Source organism: Neolamprologus brichardi, chromosome 4 (assembly GCF_056152115.1).
Source record: "Neolamprologus brichardi isolate AB-2024 chromosome 4, ASM5615211v1, whole genome shotgun sequence".
In the NCBI taxonomy this organism is placed as follows: domain Eukaryota; kingdom Metazoa; phylum Chordata; class Actinopteri; order Cichliformes; family Cichlidae; genus Neolamprologus; species Neolamprologus brichardi.
In genome coordinates, this window is record NC_142107.1 from 10,943,154 (window position 1) to 10,967,187 (window position 24,034).

The window sequence follows — 24,034 nt, forward strand, 5'->3', positions numbered from 1 at the left end:
AAACTGTCCTATTTCAATAAATTAATGCAAAAGAAAAAAAAAAACCTGATGCAGAAAAATGTCATAATCACACCTGCCAAAAATAGGCATGCATTTGAACACTGGTTTGCTTGCATTACCTGCTTCAGTCCTGCGATGTGACTACAGCAAATGTACCACCCAACCTCCTCCGCTGCTTCCCCCTGCACCTCTCCTCCCCCCTTCATTCAGTTTTCAGGTCAGCTCGGAGCTCATCTCAGCACTTGATCTCATCTTTTTTAACGCTTTGCATATGTCTCCCCTCCCTAGTCAACAGCGTTTAAAATTGTAAAAGAAACTCAGAAATAACCAGGAAGAGGATATTTCACACAGTAATGCTCTCTGGTGCCAAAATACTAAGCATAAATCACAATTTAGTGTTTAATGCATCTCAGCTAAAATCGTGTGGATTATTGTTTGGCTACACATGGAGGTGTGCATTAATGCGTGTCATATAAAATATTCACGGCTCTCAGCCAAGCTATTGGAAAGTCCATCACATGTTAAGCAAAGTAAGAATTGTGACACTGTGAGTCACGCTGTAGACTCGGTTTGGAAAGTGCAGGTCTGTCAGCAGCTGATTTCCGACAAGACTTAACATTTAGTTGCTACAGTTTGGGTCCCATTTCCTGTTTGGTTGCAAAACACAAAGTTTGGCAATCGGCATAAACAGTTTGACACATAAACAGTTTGGGAGAGCTATGAGCTAGAGGTTCAAATATGTAGTTACACTGGGATTGGTTCTTTATACGGGCGATTTTCATAAGGACAAAACAAAGTAGATTTGTTGAGCACAGGAAATTGTGGAGGGTTTTTAGGACTTATAGTATGTGACTTCCAGACAGATGGTTTACAAGTAACTGACTGACCAACAACACCAAACAAAAGACTTTGAACAGCTATCTTCTGTGTACTGAAACAAATTCTACCAGGAAAAAAGATACGCTTGACAGCAAAACTGTGAAACACTTCTTTTACGCTGTTATTTTAGTTGCTGAGAGTAGCTTCTTACCTGCCGCCCGCCCACAAGAGGAGTATCAATCTTCTCATTTAGCTTGTGGAAAGACAATTACAAAATACTCTCACTGACCACTTTATTAGGTACAGTTCAACTGTTTGTTGACACAAATATCTACTCTGCAGCAACTCAATGCATTTAGGCATGTAGACATGAATGAGATGATCCGCTGAAGCTCAAACTGGGCATCAGAATGGAAAAGAAAGGTGATTTAAGTGACTTTGAATGTGGTATGGTTGTTGGTGCCAGATGGGCTGCTGTTCTACTGGGATTTTCCACACAACCATCACTTTTTTAGAGTTTATAGAGAATGGTCTGAAAAAGGGAAAATATCAGTGAGCAGCAGTGAAAACGTGTTGTTGATGCCTGAGGTCAGAAGATAACAGTTAGACTGCTTTGAGCTGAAAGGAAGGCAACCACACATCAAAACCAAGGTATGCAGAAGAGCATCTCAGCTACAGCAGCAGAAGACCACACCAGGTGCTACTCCTGTCAGCTAAGAACAGAATAATTAGGCTACAGTTCACACAATATCATTAGAATTGGACAACAGAAGATTGGAATAAACTTGCCCGGTCTGGTGAGTCTTGATTTCTGCTGCAACTTTTAGTGTACCCATTTTCTGATAGTTAATACCAGCTACAAGCTCAGCTAATCTCAAACTTTATTTCTTGAACATAATATGAGGTCACTGTACTCAGATGACCTCGACAGTACCCAGATCTCAATCCAGTAGAGGATCTTTGGGATGTGGTGGAAGAGGCTTTCTAGGCTTCACATCATGGATGTGAAGCCTAGAAATCTGCAACAACTGTGTGATGCTAGAATTTCAAGATGGAGCAAAATCTGTGTGGAAGGTTTCCAGAACATGCAGTATTAGTACGGTGAAACTGATAAAGTGATAATGGATATTTCCTAAAATTAAAGCCTTCCTCCATGAAGAAAGAAAAAGTGAGAAAGAAATGAGCACACCTTCTGACTGAAACAAACAAACATACAATTAAACAAAACATAGTGCTCAGTAATGTGCATCTCTCAAAGTGGGTTATGAGGTCAAACACAACAGTCTGGCAAGTCTGGGAGAAGAAGATTTTAGGAGGTTCGGGATATTTTGTTTAATAGTGTTTGTGCAGAATAATAGATTCTGCTGATTAATTGAGTAAAAAGGACAACGGAAAAAATGATCTTGACTTGGACATAGAGACTCCAATCTTACAAAATCATAGTTAAAAGGTTGAAGTAACCTCAGTTCTGAATTCAAGTCAAGAAATCTCAAGTTCCCACACCAATAAATTCTTAAAATTAATGAGTAAGTGTAAAGATGTGAGCTGTACATTAAAATACTGCATTGCAGCTGTAACTGAACCTCTGCCATTTGCAGTGTTATCACTCTTTAACATTCAGTCAAACAACACATGCGAGCTGCTGCACATGCCAAAGGCTAAAACTCTGTAATCCTTACACCACTACCCCCTCTTTTTTAAGGGTACAAATAGTAAAATCAGGGTAAAGATAACCCGACTTATCCACCATCTATAGATGGTGATCCACCATCTCTCCCTCTCTCTGCCAGTTCTCTATGATAACCCTATTAAAATATTTCCTCTGGCAAATCCCTGAAAAATAAATCCTCTTTTTTTTTTTTTTTTTTTTAGAAAAGGGGGGCAGGAGGGATGGTTTGTCTGTCACATGGAAAAATACAGTTGCCTTGGCAACCCCTTATGGTTTTACACTGCAGCCTGGCATTGCAGAGCGACTGGCTAGGATAAGTTTACTGGGAACATTTTGCGCTGAAGGAGGGTGTCAGCAGTTTGGAAACTGACTTGAAGGAAGTGCGCACTGAAGGGACGTGTCAAATGGATCTGGTGGCTAAGATTGATCCAATGCAAAGACCCACTCCCTCTTCAAACACAGACATTAGTCACACAGGATTTTTAAAAATTGATTTAGATCAGAGAACGAGGGAACGGATACATCGTACAAGGGACACTAAACATTTCCTTCACAGGTGCACTAAATCTGAATAACAGATTTTTATAAAAGATCACAGTGTGGGACTAAATAATCGTGAGCTATATTTATAGTTTTATTAGCCTATATCAGCTTCAAAGAGATTGACAGCTCTCAGTGGCCGTTTCCAACAGATAGGAAAGGAAATTCAGTAAGCTGCTTCCCCCCTGTGGACAGCGGGCACCACAACACAACACAATCATCACACTTACCCAGCAGAGGAAGCAGGTGTCAAGTATCCAAACAGGCTGGTGGCTTCATGTATGAAATTCAAGGAACCTTTCAACTTCTTGCATGGATTTACGGTGAGATTAAAATGCTATAAAGAGAACAGTTATTAAGCCTTAAACCTTCTTTACTTTCTTGCCCACATGAAAAGCAAACAGCTGTCTGATCACAGCTTTTTATGATGCTTTACAGCAGGGGTGTCAGATTAATTTGATATCCTCTTTATTTCCTCTTAAGTGGGCTGAACCAGTAAATACATGGTGTATAAACTATAAACCAGTCACCTCCAACTGAACCTTTATGTTCAGTGCAAAGAAGTTTAACTTTAAAAACTGTCCAGTTCCTTTAAAATTCACATTTTGACCATCCAGTTAAAGTGGCAGTGAACAGATGATCAAATTTAACGTGTCTCGAATGTTCCACGTGATAAAGAACGGCTGATGTAGTAAATCATGGAAACCTGTCAGCACAGCTTTGGCTTACATTCTAAGAAATAAAGGAATTTATTCTAAAAACAGAAACTATCAGTGAATTTACAGCAAATTTTCTCTTTATTATTGTGTAAAACATTGTATTATAGAATTAATTATTGATACTGTTATTCATTTGAAAACTAACAATTAAAAAAACAATTTTCTTTCTTACTTACCTTTGATATATGATGGATCATCAGTTTACTAATAAAGGAGTCAAAGGAGCTTGCAAAGAAAAGCGTCTGGACTTCTTTAAGTTACTTGAAGACGTTTCACCTCTCATCCGAGAAGCTTCTTCAGTTCTAAGGTCAAATGGTGGAGAGTCCCAGATATAAACCTAGTGGGAGTTTCCCCCCACAGAGGGACAAAAGGACCCCCTGATGATCCTCTAATCGCCTGAGCCAAGGTGTGAAACTGGGTGTGGGTCCCAATCAGCCAGAGTTTCGGGTGAGTTCATTGTGAGACCTGGCCCCACCTTATCATGCGAATTCCTGAGGTCAGATGGCCCAGGATTTGAGTGGGCGTTAAGGCGTCTAGGAAGGGAACTCAAAACTGGATTATAGATAGCAGAGATTTGGTGTCGTAAACCACCGCCTCTGTTCAAAGATGGTCGCTCACAGTGGACATAGATGGCTTCTTTCACTCCTCTTTCAAACCATCTGTCCTCTCTGTCCAAAATGTGAACAATGGCATCCTCTACTAATAAAGGACACTTTATTAGTTACACCTTTCTGGTTCTGTCTGATCTATGTTGACATGATAGCGTCACACGGCTGCTGTAGATTTGTCAGCTACACATCCACGATGACACTCAATCTTCATCATCTTCAACTCAATTCATTGCCATTGTTTCAAATTCATTTTGATCATCAAAACACTCCTTCATTGTATTTTAAGATTTTCATGTTCTTTTTTAAAATTGTCCACGTAACCAGAAACATAGCAACAGAAAATAAGTGGTTTTGCCACACATGTCGCTGTTTCTATGTGGTACAGGAACATGTTATAGAAGATGGTCTGTTTCTAAAGGACAGTTTAATAAACCCAAACGAGACAACTGTTACTTTTTACTCATAGAAATGGCTCAGAGTCGTGGTGTAATTCATTTATTTCTCACAGAGTTCATTCATTCTCAGCATTTGCTCTGTAACTTCAAACCCCACTCACACACATTTCACAGAAATAAAAACTTTAAACAGTAATAAATAATTTTGAATGTAACACCTTTCACTAGCATCGATTTGCTGATCCCACTGGTAAGCAGAAACACAATAGAAACGGTGACCACCTGAGCATGAGTGAGAGTGAGAACCATTACTGCACTTACTGACTTCTCCTACAACAAACCTGCTGATATCTGATGTACATCTGTCATCCAGTTAAACCCACCCACAAATTAGTCCAGATCATAGAGGACAAAAGAAACATTGTGCGTCATGCAGGGAAAAGAACCTCTTCAAATAAAAATTAGATGTTTACTTTATACCTCACACTGAATGTCTATACATGTATGGTGCTTGACAAATTCATTAGATGGCCTAAAACCCAATTTTGTTTTAGAAATTTTTAAGAAATTGTTTAAAACTAAAAAATGTTATTTGTAAGGCAAATAACAAACTGAAACTACTAAATAGTACTTATTCACCAATAATAACCAAACAAACAGAAAAACTAATTTGTACAGCCTCCGTTGGCCTCGATAACGGCTTGCATTCTTGTTAGCATTGTTTTTATGTACGTTTCTACAGTCTCCTTTGTTACAAATAGTTTCCAGCTGTTCCCAGAGACTTGCTGTGGATAAAACTTTTGTGCAATCTATCTTCAAATCCACCAAATCCCAAATTTGCTCAATAGGATTCAAGTCTGGACTCTGATTTGTCCAGTCCATCAGTTCCAGTACTCCGGATTCCTTCTCCTTGGTCAAATACTCTCTGCACAGCTATGAAGTATGTTTGGGGTCACTGTGTTGTTGGTATATGAACCCACAACCAATCAGTTTCAGTCTAGAAGGGATTCCATGATCCACCGAGATGTTGTGGTAGATCTTTATGTTCACGATACTGTCAATTTTCACTAATTTGCCCACGCCGTTTCCAGAAATGGAACCCAAACCATAATGGAACCTCCACCATGCTCTACTGTGGGTGCAGTGCAACAAGCATCAAAACCTCCTCCAGATTTTCGGTAATTATTCTGACCAAAGACTTCAAACTCAGACTCATCCGTCCAAAGTACCTTATTCCAGTCATCTACAGTCCAGTGTTTGCGCTCCCTGGGTAATCTGAGACGTTTCTGGATGTTTATGGGCCTCAATAACTGCTTCTTAGCAGCGACTCTCCCCTTTAAGCCCTGTTCATTCAGTCGTCTGCTTATGGTCATTCTGGAGACTTTTTCAGACTCTGCTCTAGAAGCATTTAGCTCTACTTGAAGATCAGCAGTGGTCTTCCTTCTGTCACTGGTACTTAAAATCTTGAGGTGCTGGACATCTGCGTCAGTCAGCTTTTGTTTTCTCCCTCTTCCTTGGCGCATTCTGTAAGTACCGGTCTCTGCAACTGACTCCAAAGCGTACTTGACCACACTGTGAGAACATTTTATGTCTTGTCCTATTTGTCTGAAAGACCATCCGGCATCGTGAAGCACTTTAATGCGAACTCGGTCCTTTTCGGTGAGTTCTCGATCTTTGACAATTTTGAGTCTTCAAACCGAATTCATGTTTTTACACCCAGATTTGAACCGCACACTGGACTTAACGACTCAGACTGAATATTCTGTTAAGTAATGCAAGTAAATAACTGTAATTTGGCACCTTCTATTAAATAAAAATGCTTTGATGTTTTTTCTTTGATGAAACAGAAAAATTGAAGGGCATAAATTTGAAAATTCATGGATAACAATACTTATGTTTTAGCATTAAAATATAATTTTAATTATAGAGCGTGTGCATACTGGTGGATTAACCATTACAGAAACATAAAAAAGGATTTGGGTGATTACTAATACTGTGAATTTAGGTCAGCTATACATGTAAGACATAAAGAAAAACTATAAGCTTTCACAGCAACAATCATTCATGCTACAGTCCTCGATATCAGAGAGAAAAGGCGGGGGAAATATCTTCATGCACCTGACGAGCTTCTCCTGAATCGGTGACTGCTGGGCTCTTTCCCCGCTCCATCTGCTCCATCTATCGCCGCTCACCCTGTCTCATATCTGCAGACATCACCGCTTCCCTTCACCTGCAAAGGCGCCGGGCAGTGTAACTGGCACCGGGCGGCAAAAACGAACAGCCACGTTATTGTGTTGGACTGAAGTGTCTTGAAGTGTCTTCTTTTTTCACATCGCTGTGTGTGGTCAGCCGGTGTTTTCTGATGGCTGCAACGTGACAGTGCACACTATCCATTGTTAAGTGTTAATGCAGCCATTGAAGACTCAGTGGATTTCGATGTGAACCTATAAAGATATGAGAACTCTGTTAGGTAGTGCTAAAAAAAAAAAAAAAAAATGAGTAGTAGGATAAGATTTTTGACCAACTTAGATATTTGGTGATTTTTTTTTTAATAGACTTCCGTAACATTTCCAAAATTTGTCTTGAGTAGTTACTTATATACTTGTTTATGCTCTGCCTGACTCTATTCATATCAGCAGGTTCTTGCTCCAAACACTGTGTTGCTGACAGTGAAGTTGCAGAGTGCCCTCTGGTGGACAAAATATGCAAAGTGTGTTTATCCAATCTCTTCTTAGTTTTTTCATCTTCATTTATTATTTTGATATCTACTTTTGAACTGCAGTTATGTGAAAAATAAAGTTTTCACAGGACTTTATCCCCTTCAGTGAGAAACTAGGTCACCCTTATCGCTTCCACAGGATATAAGTGTGTAAGTAGGAGCTAGGAGCTGACGATCAGCTGCCCTTGATTAACTGATCATCAGCAAGTTTGACCACTGCATGAAAGCACAGCTTAGATTTGCCAAAGACTTCTGGAACAATGTTGTTTGGACAGACGAGACCAAAGTAAAAAAAACAACCACAGGATATTAGCACAAACACCTCACACCTGCTGTCAAGCAAGGTGGTGGAGGGATGATGATTTGGGTGCCTTTAAGTTATTGAGTCGGTTATGAACTCCTCTCTATAAGTCTTCTTGAGTCAAATGTGACAGCTGTAGCTTGGCCAAAATTGGGTCACGCAACAAGACCCAAAAAGGGCAGCAAATTAGAAGCAATATTCATTTTAATCTGGAGACAGATGAAATCTCAAGTCCCTGACCAGGATATCTGTTGCCTGCTTCAGATATATCAGTTACTGGTCAGCCAAGATGTGTGTATCTTGGCAATAATTTAAAATAAATAAAATAAAGAACAAATAAATATTTTTTTTACAGTTTCTCAATGTATCGCTAACAAAAGGCAGTTGTTTTGTTTGCATAATATTAACACATTTGGCAGAGTATAATAATCAACATAATCCATTAAACCCATTAATAAGCTAATAGATCTTCATTGAAAGTTAAAGGCACTAAAAATGGAAGCCAATAAAAAGCTGGTAATAATAAATCGGCACCTCCTTAATTGAGAAAAGTGAGCATTAAAGACAAGATAAAGGGAGAATTTCCCTTGTATTAGGCAGCTTTAGTTTTAAGTACCTGTAATCCTTAAGCTTTAAATGTAGTTAAAATTGATCGTTTATCCGTCCATTAGGGATAAATCTTTTACAACGTGTCGCTCATTCAGGCAAAAACAAAGGCAGTAATGAATCCAACATGAGGGGCCTTTGCAATCAGCAGCTGTCTCTGTGCCGTTTAGAGGGTTGATGACCGATTACAGCGGCTGAATGATTACCTGTAATCTCACATTAAACATCATCGAGGCGACGAGGTAGACATAGGGGAATCTGATTCGCAGCCGCCATGCGAGATCAAAAAATATCAACAAAGTCCTCGTCAAGCCTTTCGAAAATACTCCGTACGTCCGACCAGCAGAGCCCGAAAACCGGAGCACTAAATATGACAGACCCGCCATACAGCCCAGTCCGTCCGCAGGTTTCCAGGGTTAGTTTGTCATCTGGTAAGGCGAAGCGATGGAAAAGGTGTCACACTTCATATTTATATCACTCATCGACACCGAGCCCCATTTTTGTCCTTTTTTTACATCGATTGTGTTGGAAAATCTGCTCCACCCCGATAGCTGTTTACCGGGGACTCATTACGGTGTGACACACGGAAGTAAGAGCCAATAAAGGGCAACTGGAACCCCGAGGACAAACTCTCAGGTATATGGTTCTTCGTTTTTTCAAAAAAAAAAATAAAAAAAATCACAGCTTAAGTACACATAAAGTGTCATAACTTCACATTCATATTTATCCAGACAGTAGGTAAAAAAAAATGCAAGACAACATACAAATGCTGTAGTTGCAATGGTTTGTTTTACATTAATAGATTAATATACACAAAGCTTAAATATATAAGATTAAAATTGATTGCAAGTGTGGAAATGATCTTTTAGGTCTAATTTTTATTTATGTGAAATTAAGTGAAATGGTCGGACAAAATTATTTAGTTTTTAATTATTTGTATTTGTCCAAAGGCAATAAGTATAGTGCTGATGAGGAAGGAAACCTGACTTTGAAAAGAAATGTCCTTCATCTGAAGAATAATAACACACATATTACTAAGTAAAAATTGAAGTAAAACAAGCAAACAAAACTGACAAGTGTTTGTGAGGAACGAGCCAAATAAATAAACAAAAGTGTCACAATCTGAAGCAAGGGTTGGCATTTGTATACTGCCTTTTTTTTCTGTAGTCTAGCACTCTGAGCACTTTCTTGTTGTGGCTCAAAAATGAGAGTTCCACACTAAATTGATCAGGGCCCAGGTTAACAATGTCTGCCTCCATTGATATCGACCAACAGGGTACAAATGTAAATGATCCTACTGCTGACCAAAGACAAAGGAAGAAGACAGACAGGAGGTATTTTAGGAGCCAGTGAGAGAGAAGAAAATGGGGAGGTGAGAGTAGGGAGTGTAAAAGTTCCTGCTCTAATAACAAAACTCTTAGTGAATTACAAACAAAAGCAAAAACAAAGAAGCAATTTATGTTTACTGAGAGATCCGTTGGTCTTGTCTACTACATCCAAATACGATTTTGTCATGATAAACAAAAGTTGGGGTAATCACGACATAAGAATGATCTTTAGGGTATGGACAGATGCCTGGTATGCTTTGTAACACAGAAAAACATGAAGCTGGAGCAGAGAAACCTTTCAAATCCTCTTTTAAAGCTTAGCCTGAAAGACATAATTGAGGGTAAAACTTCCAATTCGCCATAGTCCATAGAAATTACAGGGATCGTGTAGCTGACGTCAGTTCCTCATTTAGTGTCATTCCATAAATAGTCCCTCTACTTTTTTTGTATTATTTGTTTTCACAAACTAAATTAAACAATAAACTTTAAACCTGTTATATTATAATACATTTCATTCAATCCTCTGAAATTCGGCTGCCTCCGGTTGATTTTTAGGACGAAAGTCTGTGTGGGCGTATGGATCAGTGCACCGGATGTGCCATCTACTGGTGGTGTTGTAACTTTTTTTTTTTTTTGTATTTTTTTAACTCAGGGGTGGTGGCCGCTGTTTTGCTTCATAGCTTCCAGATCAGCCTACGAAAGCATGGGAATGTAGGAAGGGAAATTCACGAGTAAACTCGCCGTAAACTGCTCGATAAAGTTAGTGTAAGTTCCCCCTAAGTTGTTTCGCGTACCAGGAGCTCGGTTGTAGCAGCACAGGTCGGCGGAGAAAGACGCTCGTTGGGACTTTTCACCAACGAGCGATCCCGGACAAAGGAAAAGAGACTCGAGCTAACGTTAGCTGGCTCCCGGGCTAACTTAGCATTCCTCTAGCCGCGGCGCAATGCAGGCCATAAAGTGTGTTGTGGTCGGAGACGGGTAAGTTCACCAAACCCAGCCGGGTATTAGTTTATATTAAACACCTGTTTATTTTTTTTTCCTTTTAAAAATGTAATTGTAGCTAAAAGGCTGTCACCCGAGTAGCTGACGTTAAAACCCTTTGCAACAGATTTCCGAGCGGGTAAAGTTAGCTGCTAATATTTTACTACCTGTTAATTTTGCCGACATGGGTACTCGCATTTGACTATTATATTTTTTATCTATTTATTTAGACTGCAGTTTTCATACATTAAAGTTGGTGGTATGAGTAAGTATTGGTAATACAGGCTGGCCAGTTTGCAAGTGGTTGACTAATCTTTCACTCTTAGGTGAGTCAGACATCACAGGGTAGGTCGCAGATCCACAGCTTAAATTAAAGTTTCGCTATTATTACTTAGGAATTTAGCTTTTGTGTGTGTCTGTGTGTCCATCATCTCGCTGCTGTATTCCAGCAAGTCACTGTTAAAGCTACAAACACAGCGCTTTTTCAGCTTCCCAAAATTTAAGGGCTTCCTCAGCAGCAGGGGATTAACACACAAGCTAAGACAGTGACATTAAGATGTGCTAACAATATGTGGGAGGTAAATGCACTCATAACCGCTTGCTCTGGGTGTGGTAGATACTGCAGCAGCAAGACCCATTCAGAGCCCGTGGCTGTGTTGAATCTCTTTATTTTGCTTTGAGTGTAAGGGGAACTGTGCAGTAGACATGAGGGTAGCATGCTGAAGGGAACCAAGAAAGTTTCATATTTGGCAAATGTGCCTCTGCCACTGCTCTCATGTGCTTTATCTTGCAAAAAGAAGAACTTAGAAAATCACACAATTCCGTTTTCCCAGAGTAATACACCAGGGATTTATTTTGTTGTAAGCAGTGCCGTTTACTGATCTTAACACCGTTTGTAGAAATGAAATTGTAACGATTGTTGCTTATGTCAGTATTTGTAAGATCTGAGCCCAGTCACACTTTTTTTTTTTTTTGCCTTCTCTCAATAAATACTAATCCAACATCTTCTCTCCTACAGAGCTGTGGGTAAGACCTGTCTGCTCATTAGCTACACCACCAATGCCTTTCCTGGAGAGTACATCCCCACAGTGTGAGTATCTGAGACTGCAGCGCAGTGAGTATTTATTTATTTATGTGAGAATAACAGTCAGTAATTGGTCTCCACCCTCCTTACACAATCAATGCATGAGCAAGCATGGCATCTTGTTTGTTAAATATAGTCTTGCAGAGGAGGGTACAATCACAGCATTTGACTGTAACTACACCAGGAATACATGTTACAGAAAGTCGAGAAGAATCCCTGCACCTAATCTGATCCTAGACCAGCTGTGGAAAGTGTTGATCTTAATCAACCTTAACTGTGGCACGAACTGGCTCTGCAGGCAGTTGACAAACAGGCTTTTGGTTCAGCCAGATTTGAAAAATGAGCAATTGTTTTTAAGAGAGAGGAGAAGTTGCAAAAGGGCACAATAAATCAAGGGATAGGTTGATCACCGCGTATTTCTTGTCCTTTTTTTTTTTTTTTTTTTTTTTTTTTTTTTTGTATCTTAGTAGTTATATTTCAACAATTTGTATTAAGCCTGAAGGGCTTTGCTCATTTGCACTTCATCACTTCTGTCAGGTTCGACAACTACTCCGCCAATGTTATGGTGGATGGGAAGCCGGTGAACCTGGGTCTTTGGGATACAGCAGGACAAGAAGACTACGACAGACTCCGCCCACTTTCCTACCCACAGACGGTACAACAACCACAACGAAAACATAATAAGACAGTGTTGTGCTACAGTTCATGTATTATCCTCCATGCATAAACCAGAGTCTGATTTCTGAGAATGAGGAAGTTAAAAGGAAAAAAAAAAAAAAGAAAGAAACGCGCACACCTTTGTGAACACAGGATTCCCCTCCACCCCTTCCAGTGTTCTTAACAGGAAGTGATTGTTACAGGCTCTGATTGCTTTGTTTTCCTTGTCTTACCAGGATGTGTTTCTTATCTGCTTTTCGCTTGTGAGTCCTGCCTCGTTTGAAAACGTCCGTGCCAAGGTGAGTAATTGCTGTATGTCAGAACGAGTGAAGGCTGGAAAGGTGTTAGCTTATTTATGTTTCATCCGTCCAGTTGGTGCTCTTGTAGTCTCTAAGTTTGCTTATTTTTTGCCTGTGCTGCACAAGCCACTGTAGATAGAAAATTAATCAGTAAATTTAAATGAAAAAATGAAGGCAAAAATCTGGAAAGTAGAGATGAAATTAAGAGTTTCAGCTCAATAAAACTTTGTTCATTATGAAACCTTTGTCCTTGCATGGCATTATACCCTTCAAGGACATAATTGGTTGTTTTTAACTCATTTAACTCATTTTGAACTGCTGGGGGAAAAAACGACACAATCCCCCATGTCTAGCAGTTATTTCATTTTGACACACTGTGTTAACATGATGGACCCAAAACCACACAACAAACATAAAGTGGAGTAGGAAAAAGTTCGGTTTGTTTTTGTTCTTTTACTGTGAAACCCACAAACAACACATTTCTAAAACTACAAACGTACAAATTTAGCAAACAACAGAGTAACATATCACACACAAAATGCCACACAAATTATTCGTACCGCCCCCAAAAATAGTTCCTGTTCACCACAAGAAGGAGGGGCACATCACAGGCATGACACTTGGAGAGTGTATCACTCCTCCTGTTGTTCAGCTGGAGATGGGGCTGAGTGATATTAGGAAAATCTAATGTCACAATATTTTTTTGGCTATATCACAATACATGATGTATGTCATAATACAGTGGAACCCCGACCTACGAAATGAATTCGTTCCTGAGGGTCTTTCGTAAGTCGAAAATTTTGGTAAGTCGAAGCACCCATCGCGCGTTTTGAGTGAGGCGATGCTGAACGATAGGCTATAGGCTAATTGCTAACTAGAACAACAATACGTTGTTCAAGTGGAACAGCGAAGCCCAAGTACGGAAGCCAAGGGGTTGTCACATGATTCGGCATTGTAGGCATTGTAGACTCAGCCAATCAGAGCCAGCGGATTTCGTTACTCTGGCATTTTGCTGTAACACGGGCAGAAATATTGCCGTTAAGTGCCTCCGTAACTTGAATTTCGTGAAACGGGGTATTCGTAAGTCGGGGTTCCACTGTATAGGGATGGGTATTGATAAGATTTTCACGATTCCGATTCCATTTTTGATTCTGTTTAACGATTCGATTCTTTATCGATTCTCTTTTTTAAAAAAGGAGAACACTAAGTTTGATTAGCTTAGAACTTTGTTTTACATCTTCTCTTTGAACAAGATAGAAATTTAGGAGTAGCATGGCCTTACAAACCCAACAGTGAGATCTTTAAGAGATCCAGCCTACGGCTCTTCAATGGGGTGTCACGGGGTCCCCGGGAAAAAAATTGTAAATGTAAAATAATAAAATAAATATTCTTCTGTAGCAATTACACAAGAATATCCAGTAATGTCCCTGCCTACAATTAAAAACATTCACTTACTGAAAATCGGGGCATCTGTTGTGGCAAATGGGTGCAAGCCTTTTACCACAAACTTAGTTCACTGCTCGGTGACATTCGTCTATCCTGGCCTGAAAGGAGACGCTACCGGTAGACTGCAGCGAGAACTGCCAGCGAGTGCCAGCCAGACTCTGCCTGTCTCTCTCATCATGGTCACCTAAATGCACAGTAATGACAGGTTTTGTAATAAGGCAGATCGAGCTAACATAATATGCACTATTAGTTGATTATTTACCTGCCACATTAACGGGAGAGGACGTGCAAACGTTACCGCTGCTGCTGGGTTGAGATTCACGAGTTCGGAGCGGAATTAAAAACACGACATTCATTTAAGGTTATCGCGTGTTTTGTGAGCAAATGCTTTTGCATATTCGTAGTGTTTCCTCCCTTAAATGAAATATCTACTTTGCAAGTATTGCAAGTTGCCCTGTTGTCATCCGTTCTCGTAAAGTATAACCAAACTTTTGAGCTTTTGAGCCGCTTAGGCGCCGTGTTTCCTGCCAGGTAAATGACGCTCTGCAACGTGGTGACGTCATTCGGGGCAACTGGAATCGATAAGGGAATCGTTTGCAAAAATTTCAAACAATTCCAAGGGATTGAAACAGTGGGAACCGGTTCTCAACAAGAACCGGTTTTCGATACCCATCCCTACCACTGTATGTTTAAATAACCTTCAGAAACAGATTTTATTTTATTTTTTAAACCGTACAATGCCTAAAATTGCACAAGTATGCTCATTCAAATCAACAATTCAATTTTTTGTTTTCTTTTAATGCAACAAATCTGAATGAATTGAAATGTTTTATTTTAACGTTTTGTTTTTTTTTTTTTCTTTTGTAAACATCATTTGCACACAGACATTTTTCATAAATGACAATATTGCGACAGTAAGTCTTTTTGTCATCAACACTCGGCTTTTACAAACAAAAGATCATAGCTACAAAAAAGCAATAGTTGAGAAAGAATAAAACAATTGAAATTAAATAGGTGCTTTTTTGTGCTTGTAACGTATAGAAATTGTAAAATAAAAAATGTAGTCACCTCAAATTACAGAACAAATAGTGACAATGAAAACGACTGAGCAAGTCGCAGGTATCACAGCTGGTTTATTTAACGCTTTCTTTGGTGTGTGGAGAGATGTTGACATGCCGAATTTAAAACATTTTTAGTTTTGCAGTGGATGATTTGGAATAAATTCTTGGTCCTGTTACCTTTCATGGCAATAGTTTTACAGCATGTTTTGCAAATAACTGCATTTTGTTCGACATCTTCCTTGTGAAATCCAAACCCTCGCTCGTCTGAAATTTCTGCTGTCACCATATTTTTCCCTATCTGGTAGTATATGAAGTGCAGTGTGCCTGGTAGAAATGTTTCCTGTTGGAAGAGGGGGAATTAATGATGCATTCACACCATGTGGGAGAATAAAAACTCACACTGAATTACATGCACACAGCTTAATTTTGCCACGGCAATCTATACTCGATGGTTACGATAAAGCAATTTTAACCATTGTATGAAGAAAAACTTTCGATACATCTACCCCTGGTGGAGTTAGCGTTTACATTGCAATCTGCCTTTGGTCGCTTTTTAGCTAGCATCTGTGATATTTAGCAGTTGTTTCTGATGCACAAAACAAGAAAAGAGTGTAGACTACACACTAACTTTCAACTCCAAATGGAAACATTTTACAAACCGCTCAAATTTGCCCACGTCTTAGTGCCATGTGTTGTCTTATATTTTTTTTGTTTTGATTGATGTGATGTATTTTTCTGACCATAGGAAGTGGGGCTCTTTTCTTTGAAAATCCTGTTTTACCATTTCTTCTTGGATCAAATGTGCCGACAGCATTCAGGAAAAACACGCCTTACATTATTTCATTATAAGTTTGCTTTTACTCAGCCTATCAACAGAATTTAAAAACTGCTATATAGTTTCAAGTCCACACTTTGGAAAGGCTCAGTGAGGCTGCATCTTGTTGCTATGTTGCTACACCCCCCAACAAGGGTGTAGCAGTTCTTCAAAATCACAGCTGGGGCACTACCTCATGTTTTTTCCTTTGGATGAGCTGAATAACAAAAAACATTGGAAATTTCTGTTTGTTTGTTTTTTTTAATCTAAGGTCTTTTTTTTTTTTTTTTTTTTTTAAATGATTCATTTCATATTTAGATGTTAATAATCACTGTATGTGGTGATGATTGTGCAGTTTTGTTCAGGTTGGCCCATTCAGTTGAGGAGGAGAAAATGGTTATTTTGCTCCGTTTCCTGTTTACCTTTTACCCAGGTTATCTTTAAATTGTTCAGCATTTACCAGATTAGCCTGCCTTGTTATTGGTTATTGGCATTACCCGCTTTGTGTGCTTCGCAGTAGGGGAAGATGGAACGCGGTGCAATGTTCTCGGTTTCAAAAGTACATCCCTATTATTCATGTGAGACACACAAGGAAAGTTTGCTACAGTTTGTCTACATCAGCTTAAAGTTAACACAGATAAACTAGAATCATTTCCTTTTGTGAGCAAATTAAACTAAATCAGTTTATTTTCTGAGAAGACCTTGATCTGAGCTTGAGCTTACCATTTAGGGTAATGTGCAAGAACTTTGTGAATATGAAGCTTTTTTTTTTTTTTTTTTTTTTTAAATTTTTGAAGTCAGTGCAATGGCAAAGTATGTCAACTAAGCATAGCTGTCAATTAGAGCAGGGCGATATGATCAAAAATATTTATAACGATATAATTTGAAAATTTGCGATAACGATATAACTGATGATATATTTGACACTAGACAAAATACTTTACAACTCCACAACTTTATTAGTGCAAAAAACAAAAATCAATGTATTTTCACTTAAACAAGCAGCTTTTTTAAGTGCATTAAAGTTATATAAAAAAAGTTAACAGTGCAAATTCCTTGCTGACAGTTAAACCAAAATTTCCAGTGGAAATTGGCCGACATATCCTCAGCATATCATGTATAATATCCACAAAACTTAAAAAGAGGTTACACACACACAATACCGTAATATTATGTTGAAGCACAGTACGTATCACTCCGCCAGGCTCCTGCCTACGATAGCCGTAATGCTCCTGCTCCGACAATCCATCAAGCGGTGCGGGTTCGTAGCTTAGCAAAGTCGTACTGAAACATTTGACAGATTTTCGAGCGCCGTGTACAACATAAAATCGTTTCGAGGTTAGTAAACACAACCAGAATTCATACATAAGGCACACGGGATTATAAGGGGCACTGTCGATTTTCAGAAAAATCAAAGGATTGAAAGTCAACGATCTTTGTGCTCCTTGCTGTTCTAAAAATAGTTAACGGACCAATAACATGGAGGCTGGACTACAGATACATTTGCTCAACATTGTGGATATTTTTACACAAACGAGCTGAAGCAGTGTGACAAACCTCACTATATATGCCATGAGTCATATGATTACTTTAGTGCAAAGGGAATGATAAACCACAGGAAATTACTATCGGACTCTGCAGTTCCCCTCAGCTTCACACAGCAACATTGTGTTGCTTTTCTTGCCCACAGCTTTACTGTCTTGGTTCACTTTCACTTCTCTTACAGTATATGGTAAATGTGGATGCTGTGGGTAGTTGTAAACCCACTTTACACTGCCCACTCCACACTAAACAACATAGACACACCGGTAGCAACAAGCTGATGAAAATATGAGTATTTATGAGCTGAAGAGACAGTTTTTCAGGAGTTGGTGAAAAAAGAAAATGATACACTTAAATTAAAGAATTGGAAATAACCATAAGTCCACATAATGAATGTACTGCTGGTGATTTTACAACCTATTTATCTCTAGGCTTGTCATGGGATTAGGCCTTACTCTAAACACATTTATCAACTTGTCACCCGTTTTGCCATCTTAAGTTCACACCAGGTCCACACTAGCCGGTTTCCATTGGGAAGGGGTCTAAGCGACCAACACATTTGCTTTAATCCAAAGTCATTTTAGCTTAGCAATGCTAACATACTGCTTTGTCCAGAGTTTTCAGAGTGGACGGGAGCGAAGTAAACGGCTTAGAAAGCAAACATTAAGCCTCCTTTGTGCTGATAAGAAGCAAGCCCTGGCTGTTTCACACTTCCTCTTGGTGACACACAGCTTGACAGTTGTGTTAATTCTGCCTTCCCCCTTAAATTGCACCTTTGTTTTTTGTGGTAATATGTATTTGTTTATTCAAGCTGTCATAAAGTCACTCTGAGTATTCTGTCATTATCTGTAGAGTGGGCTGAGTTTAACGTCCGGACACAGGCGCAGTGACAGGGCTTAAAGTTCACTATTTAAACTCACATCATCTACAGACAGTTGGGAATCACCACTTAGGCCAACGTATTTGCCTTTTAAGTGTGGGAGGAAACCCTCGTAGGCATGATGAGACCATGCAGATGCCACACAGAAAGGCCCTATATGAGTTTGGATGAGCAGAAAAAAACTTTCACTTGATTAAAAATGGTAATAAGTCAGAGCTCTGATAACATAAAGTGTTAAAGTTGACACTGACTGATCTGAAAATTTACACCACTAACTTGTAACTCCTGTGTCTGTGCAGTGGTATCCTGAGGTGAGACACCATTGTCCCAACACTCCAATAATCCTCGTGGGCACCAAACTGGATCTGAGAGATGACAAGGATACCATGGAGAAGCTGAAGGAGAAGAAACTCTCTCCCATTACCTATCCCCAAGGACTGGCCATGGCCAAAGAGATTGGTAATGGCTTCAGCTGTCACTGATCCTTTTCTTGTAAATGGTCATCAAAGACAGATTCAAATAATAAACCAATGCCTTTCTGTTTCCTGTCTTCAGGCTCTGTAAAGTACCTGGAGTGCTCAGCCCTGACTCAGCGTGGCCTTAAAACTGTGTTCGATGAGGCCATCCGGGCCGTCCTGTGCCCTCCACCTGTCAAAAAGAAGGGGAAGAAGTGCTCTCTCCTCTAAGACTTCCTTCACTGGAACAGTTACAGGGGAGCACGACCGCTAGTGGTGAGGGTGGCTAACGACACAGGAGAAACACACCAGTATACACACACACACAGACACACAAAAACAATGTATTTCAGATTCTGTCCTTCTATATGTGTAGCTGCAACAGTTATACCAACCGTTTCCATGAAAACTCCAACATAGGGTCAGGTTTAGGGTAAAAGAGTGGACTATTTTAGACCCTAGTTGTTTCCTAACAATGTATACTGTATAGACGAGACTGAATTTCTTGAGGCCTTCTAAAATGGATTGGATGTTTTGTAGAACAGACCGTGGAATGTCTTCAACTTTTTCTTCCACTGGTTGTCCAGTTTTTTGGTTTGTTTTTTGTTTACAGTCTTGGTAGTTTGTTTGAAGTGGAAGAAATTTTGCCAAATACACTCTGCACACATGCTGTATTTTAGCCGAAAAGAAATCCTTTGTTCTGTCGTCTCAAACCTTTAAAACACAGCTGACAGTCTGCTGCTGTTTCCCTGCTGTTCATATCAACCATTTAAAAGTCAAAAACTTCACTTTCTCTTTATGAAGGCAGTCGTCACTCCTTGCTATCAACAAACACCTTGAAGTAACAATCTGTGAAATTTAATTGCCTCCATTTTTTTATGTACCATAACCTTTTTGCCAGTAATTAAATTTTGGCCCTAACATAATTCATGTTAATTCATTCTTATGGGTCGAATGAAGCCTGAAGCACAGAGAGAAAATTGAGACTGGGGAAAAAGGTCTGCTGACACCAACAGTGCTACGAATCCCTGAAAAATCTCCAGTATTTTATGCATTTGGCTCCAATTGGACCCGTTGTGTTTGTGGTATTTTTTTTTTCTTTCCTCTTTGCAATATTCCCCCTAGAAGTGTCTCGACTGTATGGCTGCCCAGGAGTGCGAAGCTGAAAACTTGATTTTTGTATTTGGAAGAGAAATATTCAGGTGTTTTGGTGATGGGGAACAAGAGAGCCTTTAATGCTCTGTGGGCATTTATCCGAAACCTTTTTGTGGAGCACATTTGATTTATATGTTATTATTTTTATTTTTAGCATCACTACTGGCTAAGCAATGTCACTAAAAGAGCATTTATGCCTGCTAATAACAGTAACAAAGCTACTGTCGGTTATGGTGTAGTATACAGTGTACTCATCTTTTTGTTATAATCATGTGATTTGACTATTTTGTATCTTTCTTCACAGAAGTTAGACTCACTCACTGTATTGTTAAACTAACACTATGAATATCTTTTGTTTATTACCTCTGCAGTTAATGCTACTTTAATCTCCCCACAATCCTAGCTTTTTGTAATTAATGCTGATAGCATGTACATGTATCATATACTGAAAACTAAGATTAGAATTTGCTACAGTTATATTTTTTGCCTATTTACAAAATGTATTTGAACTACTAGATCAGGGGTTAAGTACATGTTGCTCATCGGTATTGTATTCAGACTCCAAGCTGTGCTTTAATTCAAGCCAATGTTGTGACTCTTTAGTTTTATGGACAAAAGCTATTGTCACTTTTTGAAAAAGCCAATAAATTCCTGTAAAACAGACTCTGCTCTGCTTGTTTTCCTTTGATCCGAAACAAAAGGGATCCAAGTGCAGTTTACTCAATGGAAGATTATTGCCATACTCAACTGGCAAAATACTTCAATTAAAACAGTCCAACAGTCCAGCATGTTTAATGTTATATTAAAAAAAAAAAGTTCTTTAGAGTTTCTATTGATCTTTAAATATTTGCCTTTGGATATTTGCTTATTTTCACTCCAGTCCTTTCACCAGACCATTTTCACAGGACATTTTAGTAGACACTGGGATACTTGAGATTTTTAAATCGCAATTAATATGTTGATGTGGTGTCTTTTAATGGGTTAAATCACATTTAATGCCAGGCCAGGACACTTTGTTGACTGCCTGTCTAGAAATTACAATAGTCGCAAACAGAGTCACCATTCGTGAAGGTTTGAATGTATTAGATTGCTTTAGTTTTAGGTCGTTGTACGTATTAAGCTGTTAATTCCTTTAAACTGAGTTAAAATTCATCTTGTTTCTAACAGATAACAACAAATCTTTTACTATAAATAAATATGAATGCGAGTAAATAAAGAAATAACTAATTAATGTTGTAGTTTGTTGTATTTTAGATCTTTCATTTGAAAAAGTTTCCCATTGGGAAAGTTTAGTTTTTAATTATTTGTTTATTAAATGATAAAAGATAAAAATAAAAAAAAATACATAAAGATGTAAATGTAGAGTACAGATGAGGAGCAAAGCCAGAAAACCCTATTAATAGACCTGTATCAAAAGAATAATGACCAAAAATTACTTGCAAGGGATGCATGAGAAGGAAACTCTGACTAAACATAGAGTAAACAAATACAAGACACAAACATCAGGTCATAATGTAAGAAATTAGCTACTTTGAACATTTATAAAACCTTCACAGTCATACCGATTAAATTCAACAAAAACTGATGTAAGTACTTTGCTTGGATGAGCCTGAATCTTTTGATTATTTGACAAAAATGCCACCTATTAAGTTTATTATGTTGCGTGTGTAAAAACTCACATGGATTCAAACCGATTAAACCACAATATTGTTTTGCTGCATCAATAAACGTATTCGAATTTTAGAGTAAATTACCAAGAAAAAGCCTGAGAGATCTTTCAAATCTTATTTTAACGGACAACCTGAAAGTCGGAGTTTAGGGGAAAATTCTCTGAAGCGAAAGTCCAAACAAATTAATAGGAATGCACAAATTACGTCATTTCCTCATTCAGTGTGTTATTTCTTTTAAAGGACCAAGATAAACATGTATTACATTATAATACATTGTTTCAGCTGCATATATGGTTTGTTTTTAGGATGTTTCACATGCCCAGAGTTTGTCTGGGCGTCTGGCTCCAGGGCACCGGATGCACCAACTGCTGGTGGTGCAGGCTAACTTCATTTTTATTTTTTTATTTTCCCTTAGGAGTGGTGACAGCTGTTTTGCTTCATAGCTTCCAGAACAACCCACAAAGGCGTGGGAATGTAGGGAGGGATCTTCTGAATAACATCAAGTGATCCAGTTAAAGTTAAGAAATTATCGTCGGAATTTTAATCTGGAATTCTCCTTCAAGTCAGACTCCCCACTCGGAAAGTCAGAAAAGCAAAAAATTTGAACTGGTTTGGAGGGTTGGGTTGACAGAGGGAGATACAGAAGAGGTGCAGAGCGACGGCGACCCCTAAAGGGAAAGAAGAAAAAGAACGTCGGACACTTCCCATCAATCCCGGCTTCAGAATCCACACCAGTATTTTTTAAGTGTTTTTGTTTTGTTCTTTTGTCGTCTAAGAAGTTGCCGTGAAGTTCGCGGTAAATACGAGTGCCGATTGATCCAGATACTCTGAGAAAGAACAGCACGAAGTCTTTATCATGCAACTTTTAAATTGTTTTTTCATTTTATTTGTGGAAGTAACAGGTTCTGTTACATAAATACAATAAATTATACATACGCAATAAATAAATAAATACGCAATAAATTATAAAGCGATTTTAATGCTTTTTTTTTTTTTTTTAAACTACTCCTATTTTTTCAGCCATGCGTTTGGAAATTATTTTATCTTTTTCTTTCTATGCTCTATTTTGAATTAAAAAGTGTTTTTAAAAGCCTGCGGGTAATTGCATTCTTTTTAATTGCGTTTCAGAGCTTCTCATAGTTTTTGGAATTGGGGTTGTATTTGACGATATTGATAAAAACCCAATCAAAACAATAATTCCTGCAGTTCCTTACATTGTGACACAAAGCTTTTACTGGATTCCCATGAAAGCTGACACTAACTGTAACCAGCACAGGTAACAATATTCTCATACCGTATAGTTTTTCATTTAATCAACATTTTTATTTAAAGTAATTTAAAATGAAAATCATGGAGATTCTGGGAAAAAGTAAAAAATCCAGTGAGGACGTCATGAGAACTAAAAAAACAAACTGCATTATTATTATTATATAATTATTATGAATGTGGAAAGGTAATTTTTTCCAGAATTGGTCCAGTGCATTATTATTGTTATTATTATTATTATTATTGTAAGTATCTGCTGAAATTATTATTTTTTAAAGAAAACTACTGTAATTACAGTTTACAAATTGTAGTATTACACATATTACTATGTAATTTGAGTGGACGTTTCCTGCTTTTAGTTATTTATTTTATCAAGCCATATACAGTTCTATGAGACGCCATAAACCACAGGTAGAGTCAACTGGAATAGTGGATTTGTTCAATCATCTCTAAAAGTACTAAATTTGAGACTATTACATATGATAATGTAATATGAGTGAACTTTGCTTTTATTTTTTCATTTTTTCTAAAACTGTACAGATATGAGGTAAGACTCACCACGTATAGAGTCATGGTAAACCAATGACTGTACAGTACTCTAGAGTAATTGGGGTAAACCTGAATAGCAGTCCAGTGAAACTAATACATCATCAGAACTATTCAATTCAATTCCATATATATAGATCCAATCCACAACAACTGTTGTCTCAACGTGTAAGACCCTAGAATATAAATTACAAGTGTTTGATTACAATTATTGATCATGGAAAATTATATAACATTATAACATTACAATGTTTCTAAATGTACAATATTATGGAAGCAATACGATAATACTGTATACAAATTGATTAGATGGAGTATTTACGGACTTTTATTTTTGTCTTGTTTTATTTTAGTTATATGCTATGACACTAACTGTGAGCTGGGAGACGTGAATGAAAATTTACTGAAATATTTCTTCAATGTCGCAATGTTAAATATCCTGTTAAAACTGCTTTATAATTTGTCATGTAT

General features: G+C 38.2%; 2 protein-coding genes across 2 annotated transcripts; one reads left to right on the plus strand and one right to left on the minus strand.

Annotated features, from left to right (window-relative positions):
- Positions 1–4,837: 4,837 nt before the first annotated feature.
- smim10l3 (small integral membrane protein 10 like 3) lies at positions 4,838–8,942 on the minus strand. The gene is made up of 2 exons (XM_087839789.1): positions 8,586–8,942; positions 4,838–7,197 (listed from the first exon to the last, which is right to left on the minus strand). The coding sequence occupies exons 1-2, from the start codon at positions 8,763–8,765 to the stop codon at positions 7,177–7,179; spliced, it is 201 nt and encodes a 66-aa protein (XP_087695915.1). The 5' UTR covers positions 8,766–8,942; the 3' UTR covers positions 4,838–7,176.
- Positions 8,943–10,345: 1,403 nt separating this feature from the next.
- On the plus strand, positions 10,346–20,744 carry LOC102789598 (ras-related C3 botulinum toxin substrate 1-like). The gene is made up of 6 exons (XM_006791475.3): positions 10,346–10,685; positions 11,707–11,778; positions 12,310–12,427; positions 12,666–12,728; positions 18,771–18,930; positions 19,027–20,744. The coding sequence occupies exons 1-6, from the start codon at positions 10,651–10,653 to the stop codon at positions 19,155–19,157; spliced, it is 579 nt and encodes a 192-aa protein (XP_006791538.1). The 5' UTR covers positions 10,346–10,650; the 3' UTR covers positions 19,158–20,744.
- The last annotated feature ends 3,290 nt before the right edge of the window (positions 20,745–24,034 follow it).

What these genes read in the sequence shown, in the direction of transcription:
- smim10l3 (XM_087839789.1), bottom strand. Translation starts at nt 8,765, where the DNA reads ATGGCGGGTCTGTCATATTTAGTGCTCCGGTTTTCGGGCTCTGCTGGT. An exon ending in TGTTTAATGTGAGATTACAG is followed by an intron (nt 7,198 to 8,585) that starts GTAATCATTCAG and finishes ATATCTTTATAG; the next exon opens with GTTCACATCGAAATCCACTG.
- LOC102789598 (XM_006791475.3), top strand. Translation starts at nt 10,651, where the DNA reads ATGCAGGCCATAAAGTGTGTTGTGGTCGGAGACGG. An exon ending in CACTTTCCTACCCACAGACG is followed by an intron (nt 12,428 to 12,665) that starts GTACAACAACCA and finishes TTGTCTTACCAG; the next exon opens with GATGTGTTTCTTATCTGCTT. An exon ending in GGCCATGGCCAAAGAGATTG is followed by an intron (nt 18,931 to 19,026) that starts GTAATGGCTTCA and finishes TCCTGTCTTCAG; the next exon opens with GCTCTGTAAAGTACCTGGAG.